Source organism: Dermacentor variabilis, chromosome 1 (genome assembly GCF_050947875.1).
Source record: "Dermacentor variabilis isolate Ectoservices chromosome 1, ASM5094787v1, whole genome shotgun sequence".
Classification (NCBI taxonomy): Eukaryota; Metazoa; Arthropoda; class Arachnida; order Ixodida; family Ixodidae; genus Dermacentor; species Dermacentor variabilis.
Window position 1 is genome coordinate 90,349,417 of NC_134568.1, and position 14,558 is coordinate 90,363,974.

General features: G+C 47.8%; 1 protein-coding gene across 3 annotated transcripts in view; it reads right to left on the minus strand.

Annotated features, from left to right (window-relative positions):
* Positions 1-10,452: 10,452 nt before the first annotated feature.
* Positions 10,453-14,558, minus strand: part of LOC142580321 (uncharacterized) — a 28,339-nt gene continuing 24,233 nt past the window's right edge. For all 3 annotated transcript variants that reach the window (XM_075691142.1, XM_075691143.1, XM_075691141.1), the window contains 4 exons: positions 12,595-12,642; positions 11,953-12,000; positions 11,133-11,276; positions 10,453-11,003 (listed from right to left, as the gene is read on the minus strand). In XM_075691142.1, the coding sequence (XP_075547257.1) occupies positions 10,644-11,003; positions 11,133-11,276; positions 11,953-12,000; positions 12,595-12,642 (600 nt within the window). In that variant the 3' untranslated portion in view covers positions 10,453-10,643. The remainder of the gene's footprint in view (positions 11,004-11,132; positions 11,277-11,952; positions 12,001-12,594; positions 12,643-14,558) is intronic.

Genomic DNA, 14,558 nt, shown 5'->3' on the forward strand with positions numbered 1-14,558 from the left:
GCTCAGTAATATCACAGACATTTTTTTTTCACCCGGTGCTCGCGTACCGGTGCTACACAACCTGACGCATGCCGCGATCATCTCAAAGAACTTGTTGGCGTTGGCACGATATAAATATACGTGCTTATGCTGCTTCCACGCAATAAAGAAGGAAAGAAAATGAGCTCGTGCGTCCACCTTCTCTGCGTCCTTGTCTGTTGTGAGCGCTAGAAATTTCACCATGAATACTTACCAACTGGCACAACTGCCAGTTCGGCTGTGATTGTGTCGTAATGTTGAGAGCAATGTTGAGAGCTGCTGTGCTGGGAAACCGACGTTCAATCCTACCATAAGGCATGTTTTTTTTTTCTTTTTTTTTATTAAGTGTGAGCCATTTAGCAAAACAGCAGTAGCCCCCAGCAGCCTCAGTCCCAAAAGTCAGCGAGGAGTTCGCAAAGGAAGCTTCGCTTCAAATTAGTGCATCCATCCGTCAGTAGAATTTAGCTTTCCTACTTAAACGCATCAAATTTCATTCAAATCGGTTCAGTGGTTGTGCGATTATAGCATTTCTCCGTTGTACGTATGTTTGAATGGAGAATTCCGAGCTGGCCCGCGAGGTAATTTAAAGCACCGTTAAACGCGCTGAGCCGTGCTCCATGCGCGGAAGCAAAAAAAGTGCCTATTTTTTTATGGAACCTCCTTTTCTGTATCTCTCTTCGAAATAATTTTTGAAATGTTTTTGTTACTATTGTACCATATAACGCCTGACTTCATTGAATTTTATCGCGCGTTGCTGCAAGTTCTGCCGAATAGTTTGGACGAGTGGAGGTCCAGTTTCAGACATGAAAATGTCGCCTTTTTATGAGGTATTCCTTTAAAAACGCTAAGTCTGTAATGATAGATTACTTTGGCAAATGCTCACTATTTCGTCGACGAAGAAATCTGGCACTCATTGCCGAAAAACACTTTTACTATAAGCTGAAGCGTGTGAATTTCTCTCGCATCCAAACAGTTGTGCCAATGACGTCACTGAGTAATATCATAGACCATAGGCTTTGTTATCAACGCGTCGTGGTGGCGTCGTGGCTTTGGCGCTGTGCTGCTGAGCCCGAGAGCGCACGATCGAATTCCGGCTGCGGTCGCCCTATTTCGATGCAGGTGAAATGCAGAAACGCCCGTGTACCGTACAATGGGTGCACTTTAAAGAATCCCAGGTGGTCCAAACTAATGTAGAGTCCCCCATTACGGCGTGCCTCATAATGATATTGTGGTTTTGACACGTAAAACTCCAGATCTTAAAGTTCTTTTATCATTTAGCAAATGAGCACCTTCTTTACAATTTTTTTTTCAGCAGGTTGGCGCCTTGAAAGTTTACGGATAACATATTTTAGTTTGAGCACGATGCAGTTTATTTTGCAGGGCTTGCTTTGGGCTTTGCTTTGCAGGATCAAGTTGCGATAACGTGATGTTAGCCTGAGTAATGCATATAGACACGTGGCCGACATTCTCTCAACTGCTGTTGCCAACTTCTCCACTTATGTGCAGCCGACTTCTTGAATTTTTCGTTGCACACTTATTCACTTCTCTGTAGTTCAGTGCGTTTCGCTCAATGCACTGCCTGCTTCCATTCCGTTCACACCACTTTTTTTCTGCGCGCTCGGCTGCTTTTCATGCCGACTTGTGAATTTCTATCAACTCTCAACGCCGCTACAGAAGGCAAACCCGACTCTTGCGTGTCATAGTATTTATGACACGGGGCATCACCCGGGCCACGAATGCTTGACTGTATTTGTAGCGCACGGAAAAACAAAGAGAAACACGAGAGACGAAGACACGCCTACGAGTCTCTTGGTGGCTTCTCATTTTATTTTTTCTTCCTTTCTTTTTCTTTTTTCCCTCGTTTTCCGTGCGTTACGTATACGAAGTCAAGAGCTACCAACTCACCCAAACCGCCAAACTTACGAGTGATTGGTTGCTGTATGTTCTTATGACTAGCCTGATGACAGCGCCCAAACTAACTATTTTTGAAGTTTTCCACGAATTTCCAATAAGGGTTTCCGAGTTTGACTGACTGACTGACTGACTGACTGACCGACCGACCGACCGACCGACCGACCGACCGACCGACCGACCGACCGACCGACCGACCGACCGACCGACCGACCGACCGACCGACCGACCGACCGACCGACCGACCGACCGACCGACCGACCGACCGACCGACCGACCGACCGACCGACCGACCGACCGACCGACCGACCGACCGACCGACCGACCGACCGACCGACCGACCGACCGACCGACCGACCGACCGACCGACCGACCGACCGACCGACCGACCGACCGACCGACCGACCGACCGACCGACCGACCGACCGACCGACCGACCGACCGACCGACCGACCGACCGACCGACCGACCGACCGACCGACCGACCGACCGACCGACCGACCGACCGACCGACCGACCGACCGACCGACCGACCGACCGACCGACCGACCGACCGACCGACCGACCGACCGACCGACCGACCGACCGACCGACCGACCGACCGACCGACCGACCGACCGACCGACCGACCGACCGACCGACCGACCGACCGACCGACCGACCGACCGACCGACCGACCGACCGACCGACCGACCGACGGATGGTCGGACGGACGGACGGACGGACGGACGGACGGACGGACGGACGGACGGATGCATGCATGCGCCCAGATATCGTTCTAGTTTTCCTTGACTTTGACTGGGCTTTCTGTTTGTTTCTTTTCTTTTTAAAGAAGCTTTCTTTCCCATCCCGCCCCCCCCAACTTTGCGAGTGCTGGTTGGTGCTGTCTTGCCGATTATACCACTTGGGCCAGTTGGGTATATGCAATTGGCATGTGACGCTGATTATGGGAACATTCTTGACCACTCCCTGGGTGTGTGCACTGGATATAGGCCCGAGTAGACGAACAGAAGAAGCAAAAAGTGGAGAAGTCTGAAACTAAAATTTTAAGAAGTCGGCTGCCCCTAAGTGGAAACCAATATGGCAACAGAAGTAGCCCGGTCTGGAGAAAAAGAATGAACGAATTGGACGAGGACGAGTATTGGGCTAGGAGCGTTGAGCTTCACAGACGTGAAAGAGCGGTGAAGACATTTCAGAAAACATTATTTTGTTTCAATTTCTTTTACCCAAATTTATTATAACTTACTGAACCCTTGCACCGCCGGATTCATGGCTGATGCGCCAGAATGGGTTGCGTCAGTTCAGTGAGGGACAATCAGCCAACATCATAGAAAGCTTCACTTATCGCCGACTCCCCATATGCGTGGAATATGTCAATTTTTTTCCCCTGTAACTTTTTTAGTCCGAAACCTCTATAGATGTTCGTATTCCCATAGCCATGGTGTTTAATTTCCTGATATTGTGGCCGACTGATCACACGTGTCACTTAGCACCATGCAGCCTGAGTTGTCTGCACAAAACTTAAATCCTAGAACCTTACCCTATTCACCAGATTTTACTGTCAGAAGCTGAATGCTTCTCTCAAACCCATGGCACCTACGTAAAATTAAACCGGTAAGACGTAACTTTTTAATACATAAGATATATAACATATCTTTAGTTGCCTTTAGCCTCCTTGCCATGCCTATAATGTGCACTGCAAAGACGGCGCGCGCCTTTTTGGATAACAAAAAGAGTTGGCAGTTTGCTTCCATAGCGACGTCGTTTTTAGCGCAACAATTTTTAACGCAAGAAAGATATAGGACAGGACAGACCGCTATAGCTTTCAACTGACGGATTTTAATCAATCAGACAAATCAGGGGGGGGGGGGGGGGCAGCGTATGCGCGAACGCATGCGCAAACGAATGTGCAAACAAGCCAGCATATATCAAGAGCCATTGATGTCAAGGCATTACAAATCCTTGACACGAAGGTTCCTATCAAGATATGAAACTCGAGCTGAAAGGCACGCCATTTGCGTAGAGCTGGCTATCGGGAAAACGCTTCGGTGTCTGTCACAGAGAACCTGATAAAAGAGGTAAAAGCAGACCTGGCATGTGCTGGCTACAAAAAGAAAAAAAAAATATCAGGGGCGATTTCAGTGGTAAATGCGAGAGAAATACGTTAGCATTACGTCGCACCTCTTTGAGGCTCCGTATTCGTGATCTAAAGTGGTTCACCGCGTTGCAGTGCAGAAGCTTACTTACTCAAGACACGTCCTGCCTGTTCGAGGGGAGCGAAGTACAACGGCTGGGTGTCCGGAGCAGATCACCTTCGGTGGCACTATATATATATATATATATATATATATATATATATATATATATATATATATATATATATATATATATATATATATATATATATATGCACGTACATGTATACACGCTCTTGAAAGCTCTCCCACCCTCTTTCTACCTCGTGACGGCGTGCGCCACTTCACACACACTTTCTTTCCCACTTCGACACTCATAATGCTAACGCATTAAAAAGTACCTCCCAGCATGTGCCACGAGGCTGTCCCACAAGATGTCCCACAGCTTAAAGAATGCGCCTAGTGTAGTGTCCATGTTTTGTCACCGCCTTCAAAGTTCTGAAGTATATGACGCTTGGTAAAGAACGCCTTGAAAAAAGACGCCTGCACAAAAAAGAATTCCGCCCGCTTTGTGGACTGCAAGATTGCGGTAGTTTACGAGATCGCACTTTGATTAGCAAAGTGCTATAACGGCGAGACAGGTACGTGCCTTAACAACCACCTGATGACGGAGCACCGGACCCTTGTCAGCGCTTTAGCGACAGCTGGCCACTTCGCTGACCACTGCCGCAAATGCATATGTTGCCCGTGCTTTGATAATGCGAATGTACTGAGACGTCTCAGCAGATAGATTAATAGAGAAGTATTCGAAGCTCTTTGCATTTTAAAAGCAGCTGAGTGATGCGTAAGCGCACCGGCTGTGGCATTCAAAAGGAAAGAAATTTCATACCTAGATAGGAACATTCCAGAGAATTATTCGTAATCGCTTGTCTTTAGTGGCGCTTCTAACTTGCTGGCTTGTTTGCGCATTCGTTCGCGCACAGGTCGGCTCACATGCATGTCTGGTCGATTAAAATTCGTCAGTTTAAGTCTAGCGCACTGTCTTTTACAGCGAAGTTGTATATGGCTAGCCGATTCGTCCTTCCGTCCGGTCTGTCTGTCGCCTGTACGCCGAAAACTTATCCGGCGCAGCTGTATGCACGTGCGCGAAGAAAAAAAAAAGAGAAAAGGAGAGGTGCGCGATTGGCTGCGCCCGTAGCGATGTCGTCGCTCTCCGTCGCAGCGGAGTGCGCGCGCAGCAGTTTCTATCCGGCTCCGAAATGGGTAGGCCACGCATCATACGTACTACTCAGGAACAGCAGCTTTCGATCAGCAACGCCGCCAGTAGAACCTGGAACAAGCCCATCTACGCCGTGATCGATGCTGCTGCCCGAGCATAAGAACAGGCTCGTGCAGCCGGGCGCAAGCAGCCACTGTGTACCGAGGACCCGGCAGCCTACCAAGCCGTCGTTTAAGGAACCGTCGGGATTAACCCAGTGATAAACACCGGGGCCGCACGTTTCAGCTTCGCTGGTTAACCATCTGTACGGAGTGCTTGGAGGGTCATTTTGTTCCATATCTTTGTTTTTTCGTTAATAACTTATCGTGATAGAAAATGTCGCAGCGCAAAAAAAAAAAAAAAGCAGAAGGGAGACGCCCTTTTCAATATCTGCCATCCTGTCTTTATAGTCACTCCTTCGCATCTTGCCTGGGCGTTAGCATTCTCGCAAGTTTAAGCGGTGTTGTTTCACCCATGGCTTTTATCTCAAAGGATGGCCTACGCATTGATAGATGCAGAAAAGCTACATGCCGTGGGTCCCTCGTAATGTGTGCCAAAAAAAAAAAACAAAGCCCGCGAAACACGAGAAATTGCCTCGCTGGCCTTTTGCAGACCTTCGCGGGCTTTATTTCAGGCTCGGAAAAAAAAAGAGAACTTTATTTGACACGTATTGAGCAACAGAAAACTGGGTCGGGAATATTGCAGCTGGGTCGGGAATTTCGTCATTGAAACTTTCGCTCTGAAAATAATAGTTCTTGAAGTTCTTTAAGTTAGAATAACTTATTAAATAATTAGACTAAATACAAAGCGACATGCTCCAAGCGACACCAGACAACATTACCGTGACTCTGTTCAGTAGTAATAATAATATTTGGGGTTTTACGTGCCAAAACCACTTTCTGATTATGAGGCACGCCGTAGTGGAGGACTCCGGAAATTTTGACCACCTGGGGTTCTTTAACGCGCACCTAAATCTAAGTACACGGGTGTTTTCGCATTTCGCCTCCATCGAAATGCGGCCGCCGTGGCCGGGATTCGATCCCGCGACCTCGTGCTCAGCAGCCCAACACCATAGCCACTAAGCAACCACGGCGGGTACTCTGTTCAGCTACATGGAACTTCTGTGTATATATATATATATATATATATATATATATATATATATATATATATATATATATATATATTTTTTGCGCAAGTTCCGTGTGACACATGGTTATAATACTAGCCCAGCGATTTTCCTTCCATGTTGCAATTAAGAACTGCTTATTACTCATCGTATGCTAATTTGAAAACTATTTTGCAGTACCACGTTTTATTGTGTTCTGCTCCAACTAAAATTTTAATGTTAAATCTGACATTGTTAATCTTTGTATCACTAACAATATTGTAATTAGTATGTATTGCATAGTGTTGATTAATCTCCACTTTTTCATTGTAGTGTAAACTTCGTTTGCAGAGCCTCCAGGTTTATTCTTTGAAAGAGCCCATAAGTAGAACGGCACGTTTGCAAACCCTCGTGGCTTTGGCTGCTTTGCAATATGTAATGTTGTACTGAGTGAAAAATAAAGATGTGCTTCAACGCTTTCCACTGTTCTTACCATCACCCAACATTTGTTTTTGTTTTTTCGAGTATCGCTTCCCGTTACCACAGCTCATAGTAGCTACCTATAGATTCAGCCGGTACCTCAGTCCTCCCTTTCTGATATTCTTATCAGTGAACTTTATCTCTCTTTTCCGTCTCGATGCACTGCCTCTGTCCCCTCTATTCAAACCGGACACTACATCAACGCCGCCCCTCCAGGCACTAAACGAAAACGGGGGGAGAAAAAGAACACGACTCACAAGTGACGGTTTTCGTAAGACTACTCAAGCTGTGGGAAGCTAGACGCGGGCTCACCAAGAGGTGGAAGAAACAAAAATACAACAGGAAGCTAAAGATAAAGATCGCAGAAGTCACAGCGAAAGCAGAGGAGTACGCGGCGCAATTGGCAAGGCAAAATTGGCAGCAATTCAGCGACTCCCTCAACGGAACTTTGAACACAGCGAGGACGTGGCATATCCTCAAGGCTCTCATAGATCCGACCAAGACCAAGGCAGAAAACAACAAAACCATCTACCGGTTCATCCACCAGTTCGAGGGACCAGACTCGGAACTCCTGGAGAAGGTACGCGTTAAATGCTTCGGGGACACAAATCCAGCAGCTTACGCAGAGCGCTACCGCGGAAGAGAAAACGTTAACCTGGACAGGCCCATCACGCGAGAAGAGGTCTACGCAGCGATTCGAAACACAACCAGAAACACAGCCACGGGTGCAGACAAGATAAATAACGCACTCATCCGCAACCTCAGTGAAGAGTTAGTCGCAGAATTAACCGACTTTCTCAACAAACACTGGGAAGCTGAGACCGTTCCCGAGGAGTGGAAGCATGTGGAGGTAGTGATGATTCCTAAACCGGGCAAGAAACTGCAAATTGAGAACCTCAGACCGATCTCGCTCACATCGTGCCTGGGAAAACTATACGAACGAGTGGTGACGCTGAGACTACAACAGTACATGGAGGACAACGAACTGTATCCCCACAGCATGTTTGGATTCAGAGCAAAATTATCGACCCAAGACGTACTGCTTCAAATCAAAGAAGAAGTACTCGGGAACGTCCCCAGGAGTGGGGAGAATATAATAATGGCATTGGATATCAAGGGGGCTTTTGACAATGTAAGCCACGAAGCTATCCTCACGGGCATGAACGACCTGAACTGCGGGAGGAGAGTCTACGGCTACGTCAAAGCCTTCCTTTCAAACAGAACTGCAACGATTGGCCTCGGAGGGCTCCGATCAGAGAAGTTCCTTGCTCCAAACAAAGGGACGCCTCAAGGGTCGGTCATCTCCCCCACGCTTTTCAACATAGCAATGATTGGCTTGGCAAAACAGTTAAATGAAATCGACGGCATACACCATGCCATGTATGCCGACGACATCACCATCTGGGTTAACACAGGCTCGCTCAGACAGAAAGAAGAGAAGTTACAAGAGGCAGCCACCTGCGTAGAGGACTACGTCAGAGCAAGAGGGCTAGCCTGCTCCACTGAGAAGTCCGAGCTGCTGAGAGTTTGGAGAGGAAAGCAAAACCGCACAGTCCCCACCAGCGACGAGTTAAAGCTCCACGTCTACCTCGAGGGGAAGCCGATACCGGAAAAGACGCTCATCAGAATCCTGGGGATGTGGATACAGTCAAACCAACGCTGCACCCACACCCTCGCCCTACTCAAGGCATCCACCCTACAAGTGGCCCGCATGATCACGCGCATCTCACACAGACGCCACGGCATGCGAGAGGAGGACACACTCAAGCTGGTCAGAAGCTTGGTCGTCAGCCGAGTGGCATACACCCTTCCATACTACAATCCCATCAAGAGTGAGGTACAACAGGCGGACGCGATTCTACGCAAAGCCTACAAAACCGCACTCCACCTTCCCCACAACACCTCAACCGAAAAGCTCCTAGCCTTAGGACTACATAACACCTTCGACGAATTGAAAGAGGCGCAACTAGTCTCCCAACAACGCAGACTACAGCAGACCCCATCTGGCAGGGAGCTCCTGAAGAAACTAGGCTGCGCCGATCAACTTCAAGAGATACAGAGGACCGAAACAATTCCGGACGAGTATCGCAACACACTGAAAGTAGCACCCATACCCCGGAACATGGATCCCAACCTACACAAAGCACGCAGAGAAGCGAGGGCTGAATACCTACAAAAGACACTGGCACCCCAAGAAACGACAGTATACGTGGACGCATCCACGTACGCCAGAGCAGCGGGGCAGAGCAACAGCAACGCGGTAGCAACGGTGATTGATTCGACCCTACGCGAGATCACCAGCGCATCACTACAAGGCTGTACGATAGTCGAGGCTGAAGAAGCGGCCGTCGCTCTAGCGGCAGCGGAGGGATATCGGTCTAAACGGTCTCTAACAATCCTTACAGACTCGCAAACAGCGTGCCGCAACTACCTACGCGGCAGAATAGGGCACGGAGCGCTCCGCATACTCCGCTCCGGAGACCCCATAACAGAACGACAAACAAAAGAAGAACCAATTAGGCATACGATAGTATGGACGCCGGGACACACGGGAGTGGCAGGGAACCAAGAGGCGGACAGGATAGCTCGAGGGTACACTTATTACCGAGCATCCAACATAGGCGACCTCGAGGAGACCGAACCTGTACCCCAAGACTATTCGGCGATACTAAATTACTACAAGGGCTGCAGAAAGCGGTATCCACCACCGCACAACTCCCTTAGCAGAGAGGACTCTGTCGCGTGGAGGCAGCTGCAAACGGGCTCGTACCCGAACCTAAACGTACTCAGCAAAATTTATCCCACACAATACAATGACAAATGCCCCTGGTGCCACGAAACACCCACGCTGTATCACATAACGTGGGCATGCCAGAAGATAGACGTGGTACCCGTTATACCAAACCCGAGTGCGGAGCAATGGGAGGGAGTGCTCTCCAGCGATCGCCAGGTCGACCAAGAAGGTCTGATTCGGCGAGCACAACTGGCAGCAGCATCCAGCGGAGCCCTGGACTAAGGGCAACCGACCGTTGTGCCAGAAGATGGACGATTCCATCTGAAGACCGCAGAAGACCAGTGAATCTAGAGCTGATAAAGTTTTTCACTCACTCACACTCGTAAGTTGTGCTAAATGTCACTGTCACGGCATAGCTCTACAGTGAGAACTGCTCACTCTTTTGCCTGATTGGCAATTAACCGCGCTCGGCCAGTATTTGCCACAGTATTTGTCGTCATGCGAAGGTGCTTTGAGAGCTTTAGAGGATTTACGACTGCCCGCAATTAACTTTTACATGGGCGTAACAAAGCATCTGCTCTTGTAAAACTAATAGCTTTAGTACGTATTTCGGAAGTGTGCACTTTACACAGTTAACTCAAATCATAGTTTGTCTCACTTGAGGCCCCTTTTAAGTCCCGCGAACTCTAAGTATAGCCATGCGGTAAACTCCTAAAAAGCAGTTAGAATCTAGCGGAGAGTTGAATTGAACAGCGACAAACGCAATTCCAGCACTTTCATGCGCCAGATTTACCACATGTCCAAAGCATATTATTGCGCAATCGATCGCACTAATTTTATTTAGCAGCTTTCTCCAAAAAAAATTATACCGCGAAGGAGCATTATTACACCCTCCGTCGACATCTGTGGGAATAAACCACGCTGAAGACGACGTTTCACGCTGTCAGCGGTGAGGCTGCGCTCCCTACCAGCATTCACCGCGGTCGCAACAGCTGTGATTCACTTCCGGGTCGTCGGAGGAAGTTTGGTGGTCGGAGGGGTCGTGACGAGTGGCCTTGTAATCGGCCCCGGCACCTTTGTGGTCCTTGGCGGAGTTTCGGCTTCCGTATTCGCAGACTGTGCGGTCTCATTGCCCAGGCCTTTCTCGCGCCTCGGGTAATAGTAGGTCTGGTCGTGGAGGGGGTACGACCACATTCCTCCACCGTGTTCCGCTTGCGTCTGTTTCCAATCTGGTCGCCTGTGGGGCATGTAGCCTGAGGATGGTCGGGGACGATGTTTCCAGCTTCGCTTCGGCCGCCGCCCCCGGGGCATCTCTTTGCGGTAGTCTTGATCCGGGAAAACAAGGCTTGGCTCCGGCTCCTGCGTCATGTTGCGTAGTGTTATGGAAAGCAGTAAGTGTCTCTGATCAACAAATTCCCCTTGCAAACCACACTCACCTTCGGTACGCTACCTAGTACGTTGAACTCTCTCCAGCTATAGCTCTCTTACCATTTCTTCTTTTTCCACTGGTTCCATTTCCGTTGGTTCTTCAGGTTCGATGGGCTGGCTTGCTTTAGGAAGTTCCCTTTTCCACTTATGTGACATTTTCTTAGAGTGCTCCATTGATTCATCCTGTTCATTTAGGATGCAATCCTGCAGCACAGAAAGAAAGCAGCGATTCGCTTTTTTTTAATTGAACTGATTGTGACACATACACAAACACAAAAGACAGAGTAAACAAACTGTAAATTGCCTTTGAAGTCGATGTCCGGTCCGACCATATACATTCCAATTTCTTAAGGTGCAGCACATTATCCTATTCTTGAGGTTGCGCACAGTTTTCGATAGATTCCTGCACTCTGGATTATTTGTGCCCCCACAATCATGTAGAGCGATGTAGTACGATGGCCTGAAGACGGTAGGCAGTGTTGGTGCGGAGATGCCGTGTCATCCCAAAATCCACACAGATTAAGCGGAAGATCATCAAAAGGTTTACTGACTACGTAAGGACAAATAGGTACGGCGACGCGCCGCACCGGTCCGGCTATGACTACAATGGATTTGTGAAGGACTAAGCTGATTTTTATAAGTTTTTCAAGGCATTGTTTATAATGCATTGTTTTGGACCATGCAATCGTATTATAGTTTGTTGTAAAATGCACCATGATTGTCATACAGCTGTTCGTATCATGCCCAAGGATTTACAGCATGACGAGGACATATACTGGAGTGGCAGCTAACACTGTTTTTCTCTCGCCACCGTCGGTTTCTGCCCTGAAAATGAAAATGAACTTAACTGAATTTCAAGCCTCAGAAGGCCTCAACTCACCTGAAGTTTCTCAATACCCTCTGACAGGACAGTCTCGGATATTGATTTCTGTAAGAGAAAATTCATTTCATAAAGCAATGTACACCTCATCTAAATAACGTATATTCGGTGGCATTACGCGGGCCTTTGTGTCAGAGTATAGCACGAAATTTGCGAACGGTAAGTTAGTTCGTCGAAATGAATTTCGCGTGGCCATCTCCTGGTCGCGTGCAGTTTTTCGCTTGTGAGCAAGTTCCTAGCGGTGGTTGCATGGCACGCACTGCACTTTGTATTTTTGTCAAGCCACTCGGTCGCGTTCAACTGACCTGAAGAGCCCTTCTGAGGCGATTATTGGTATGAAATAGACTAGAACTATTTACCCGATATTACTCTGCCCCCTCGGCAGCGTAGATTCGACCAACAACAACGCTTTGCCAGCGTAATTGCTTGTGTGTCGCAGTACATGCCTGTAATAATGCGATTCTGCTGGTATGCTCTATGCCAGAGTGATTATGTCATTGTTATTCTGTTTACCACAGGATATACTGCAATGAGTTTTGGCTGGATCAAGAAAAAATGAATTAAGTAGCGGGAACTTTTCGCGTGCATGTGCGTGTTGCTAGTTATATGTAGCGCAACAAATGCAATAGAGAAAAAACTCACCGTATGCTTGTCAATCAGGTATCGGTAACAAACAGCCACTTTTCGTGCCTACAGTAATGCAAATAGGAAAAAAATAATAACAAAGTGCAAAGGATATGGGGCTATAAAGTCGTTGCAGTGCTCCAGGCCAAGATATATTGGGGGGGGGGGGGGGGGGTTACAATCGGCCAACGGGGTCAGCGACCTTCGTACCTCTCTTCGATTTCCTGAGAGAATCGCTTAAGCTTTGTGAAGTTAACAGTACGCTCCATCAGTCAGACCAGTGGCTACACATGGTGTGGCACGTTTGGCCGAAGACAGCGTGGTTTATGGATGCCAGCGGCAGTGGCGTAGCCAGAAATTTCGCTCGGGGGAGGGGGCTCACGTTGCAACTCGGCAACGTGAGCCCCCCCCCCCCCCCGCTTATAGAATTTAGACTTATTATAGACTTATAGAATTCTAGACTTATAGAACTTGTCGAGGGGTCAAATACCTGAATAATAACTGCATTGCCATTGCCAAAGATGCTGGAAACGAATTCTTGAACGCTACGCACTGTCAATACAACTAAAATATGCATTTTCTCGTAAAAGAATATACTTGTATGTCCCAAAAATTGTGCCCGAAATAGCGGATATCTATGCTTCCATGTTTTTTGTCTATTTAATAAGTAACGAAAGTATCCCACGAACTTTAGAACTATATCAGTTCAAAATAAGCGATGCAGTGCATGCTGCTGATATGAAGAATGTAAAGGCCATAAAATGAACAAGTTCCGGACAAATAGTTTAATGAAACTTTGTCAGTGAAGAACCTTGTTTACATTTTTGTACATATACAACGGCCGGAGAAAAATCTCAGTGACGCTGTCATTTGTTTCATTGTATTGCGCAGGAGCAGCTGTCGCTGGTCGTCAATTGGTAGTAATAGCACCGAAACTATAGTCGCAACAGAGAGCAAGTATAAAAAGCAGGAGTTCTGCGAAATATGCGAGGGCGAGCCAAATTAAAGTAAGCCAATGCGAATATATGAGAAATTGCGTACGTTATTTAAAAGTAGTCGCCATGAGCATTTAGACATTGGTCCCACTGACTAACGAGTCGCGTGATTCCCGTTTCATAAAACTGCTTGGGTTGTTGCTTAAAAAAATGTGTAACTGACTCTTTCACGTCATCGTCCGACACAAATCTGGTTCCCTTGAGCTGTTTTTTCAGTTGCCCTAAAATGAGAAAGTCGCAAGGCGACAGGTCTGGGCTGTGTGGCGGATGTTGCAGAGTTTCCCACATGAACTTTGCCAGTTTTGTATTAACCACATAAGCGACGTGGGCACAGGCATTGTCGTGCAGCAAGATAACCCCATTCGTCAATTTTCCACGTCGTTTGTCCTTGATTGCAACACGTAGCCGTTATGGAGTTTCACAATATCGGAAACGATTGATAGTCTCTCCAGGTTTAGCAAATTCGATCAATAATGGCCTCTGACGATCGAAAAAAAGTCAACAACACCTTTCCGGTAGAAATGATGGCCTTTGCTTTCTTTGGGGGTGGTGAATGCGAATGTTTCCACTGTGAGGTTTGCCGTCGTGTTTCAGGCTCGTAGTAGTGGCACCATAATTCGTCCCTGGTCACAATTGCAAACAAGAAGTCCTTACCCTCACTGTGATACCGGGCCAGATGAGTCAGGACAGCGCCGAACCTCTCCGTCTTCTGGCGGGGGTTCAAAATGTTGGGCATCCATTGCGCATACAAGAGCCCATAACCGAGATGCTCATGAATTATGATGTGAACCGAACCGTGACTGATCTTCACACGCTCGGTCAGTTCATCGATGCTTATCCTCCGTTCTTGTCTGATCAGCTCACCAGCCATTGCAATTGTGTTGGGAGTGATTGCACGGTGGCTTTGGTCCGGTCTTGGATCGTCTTTGCAACTTTCCCGCCCTTCTTTGAACCGTGTCCTCCAACACTTCACAGTAGCCAATGAAA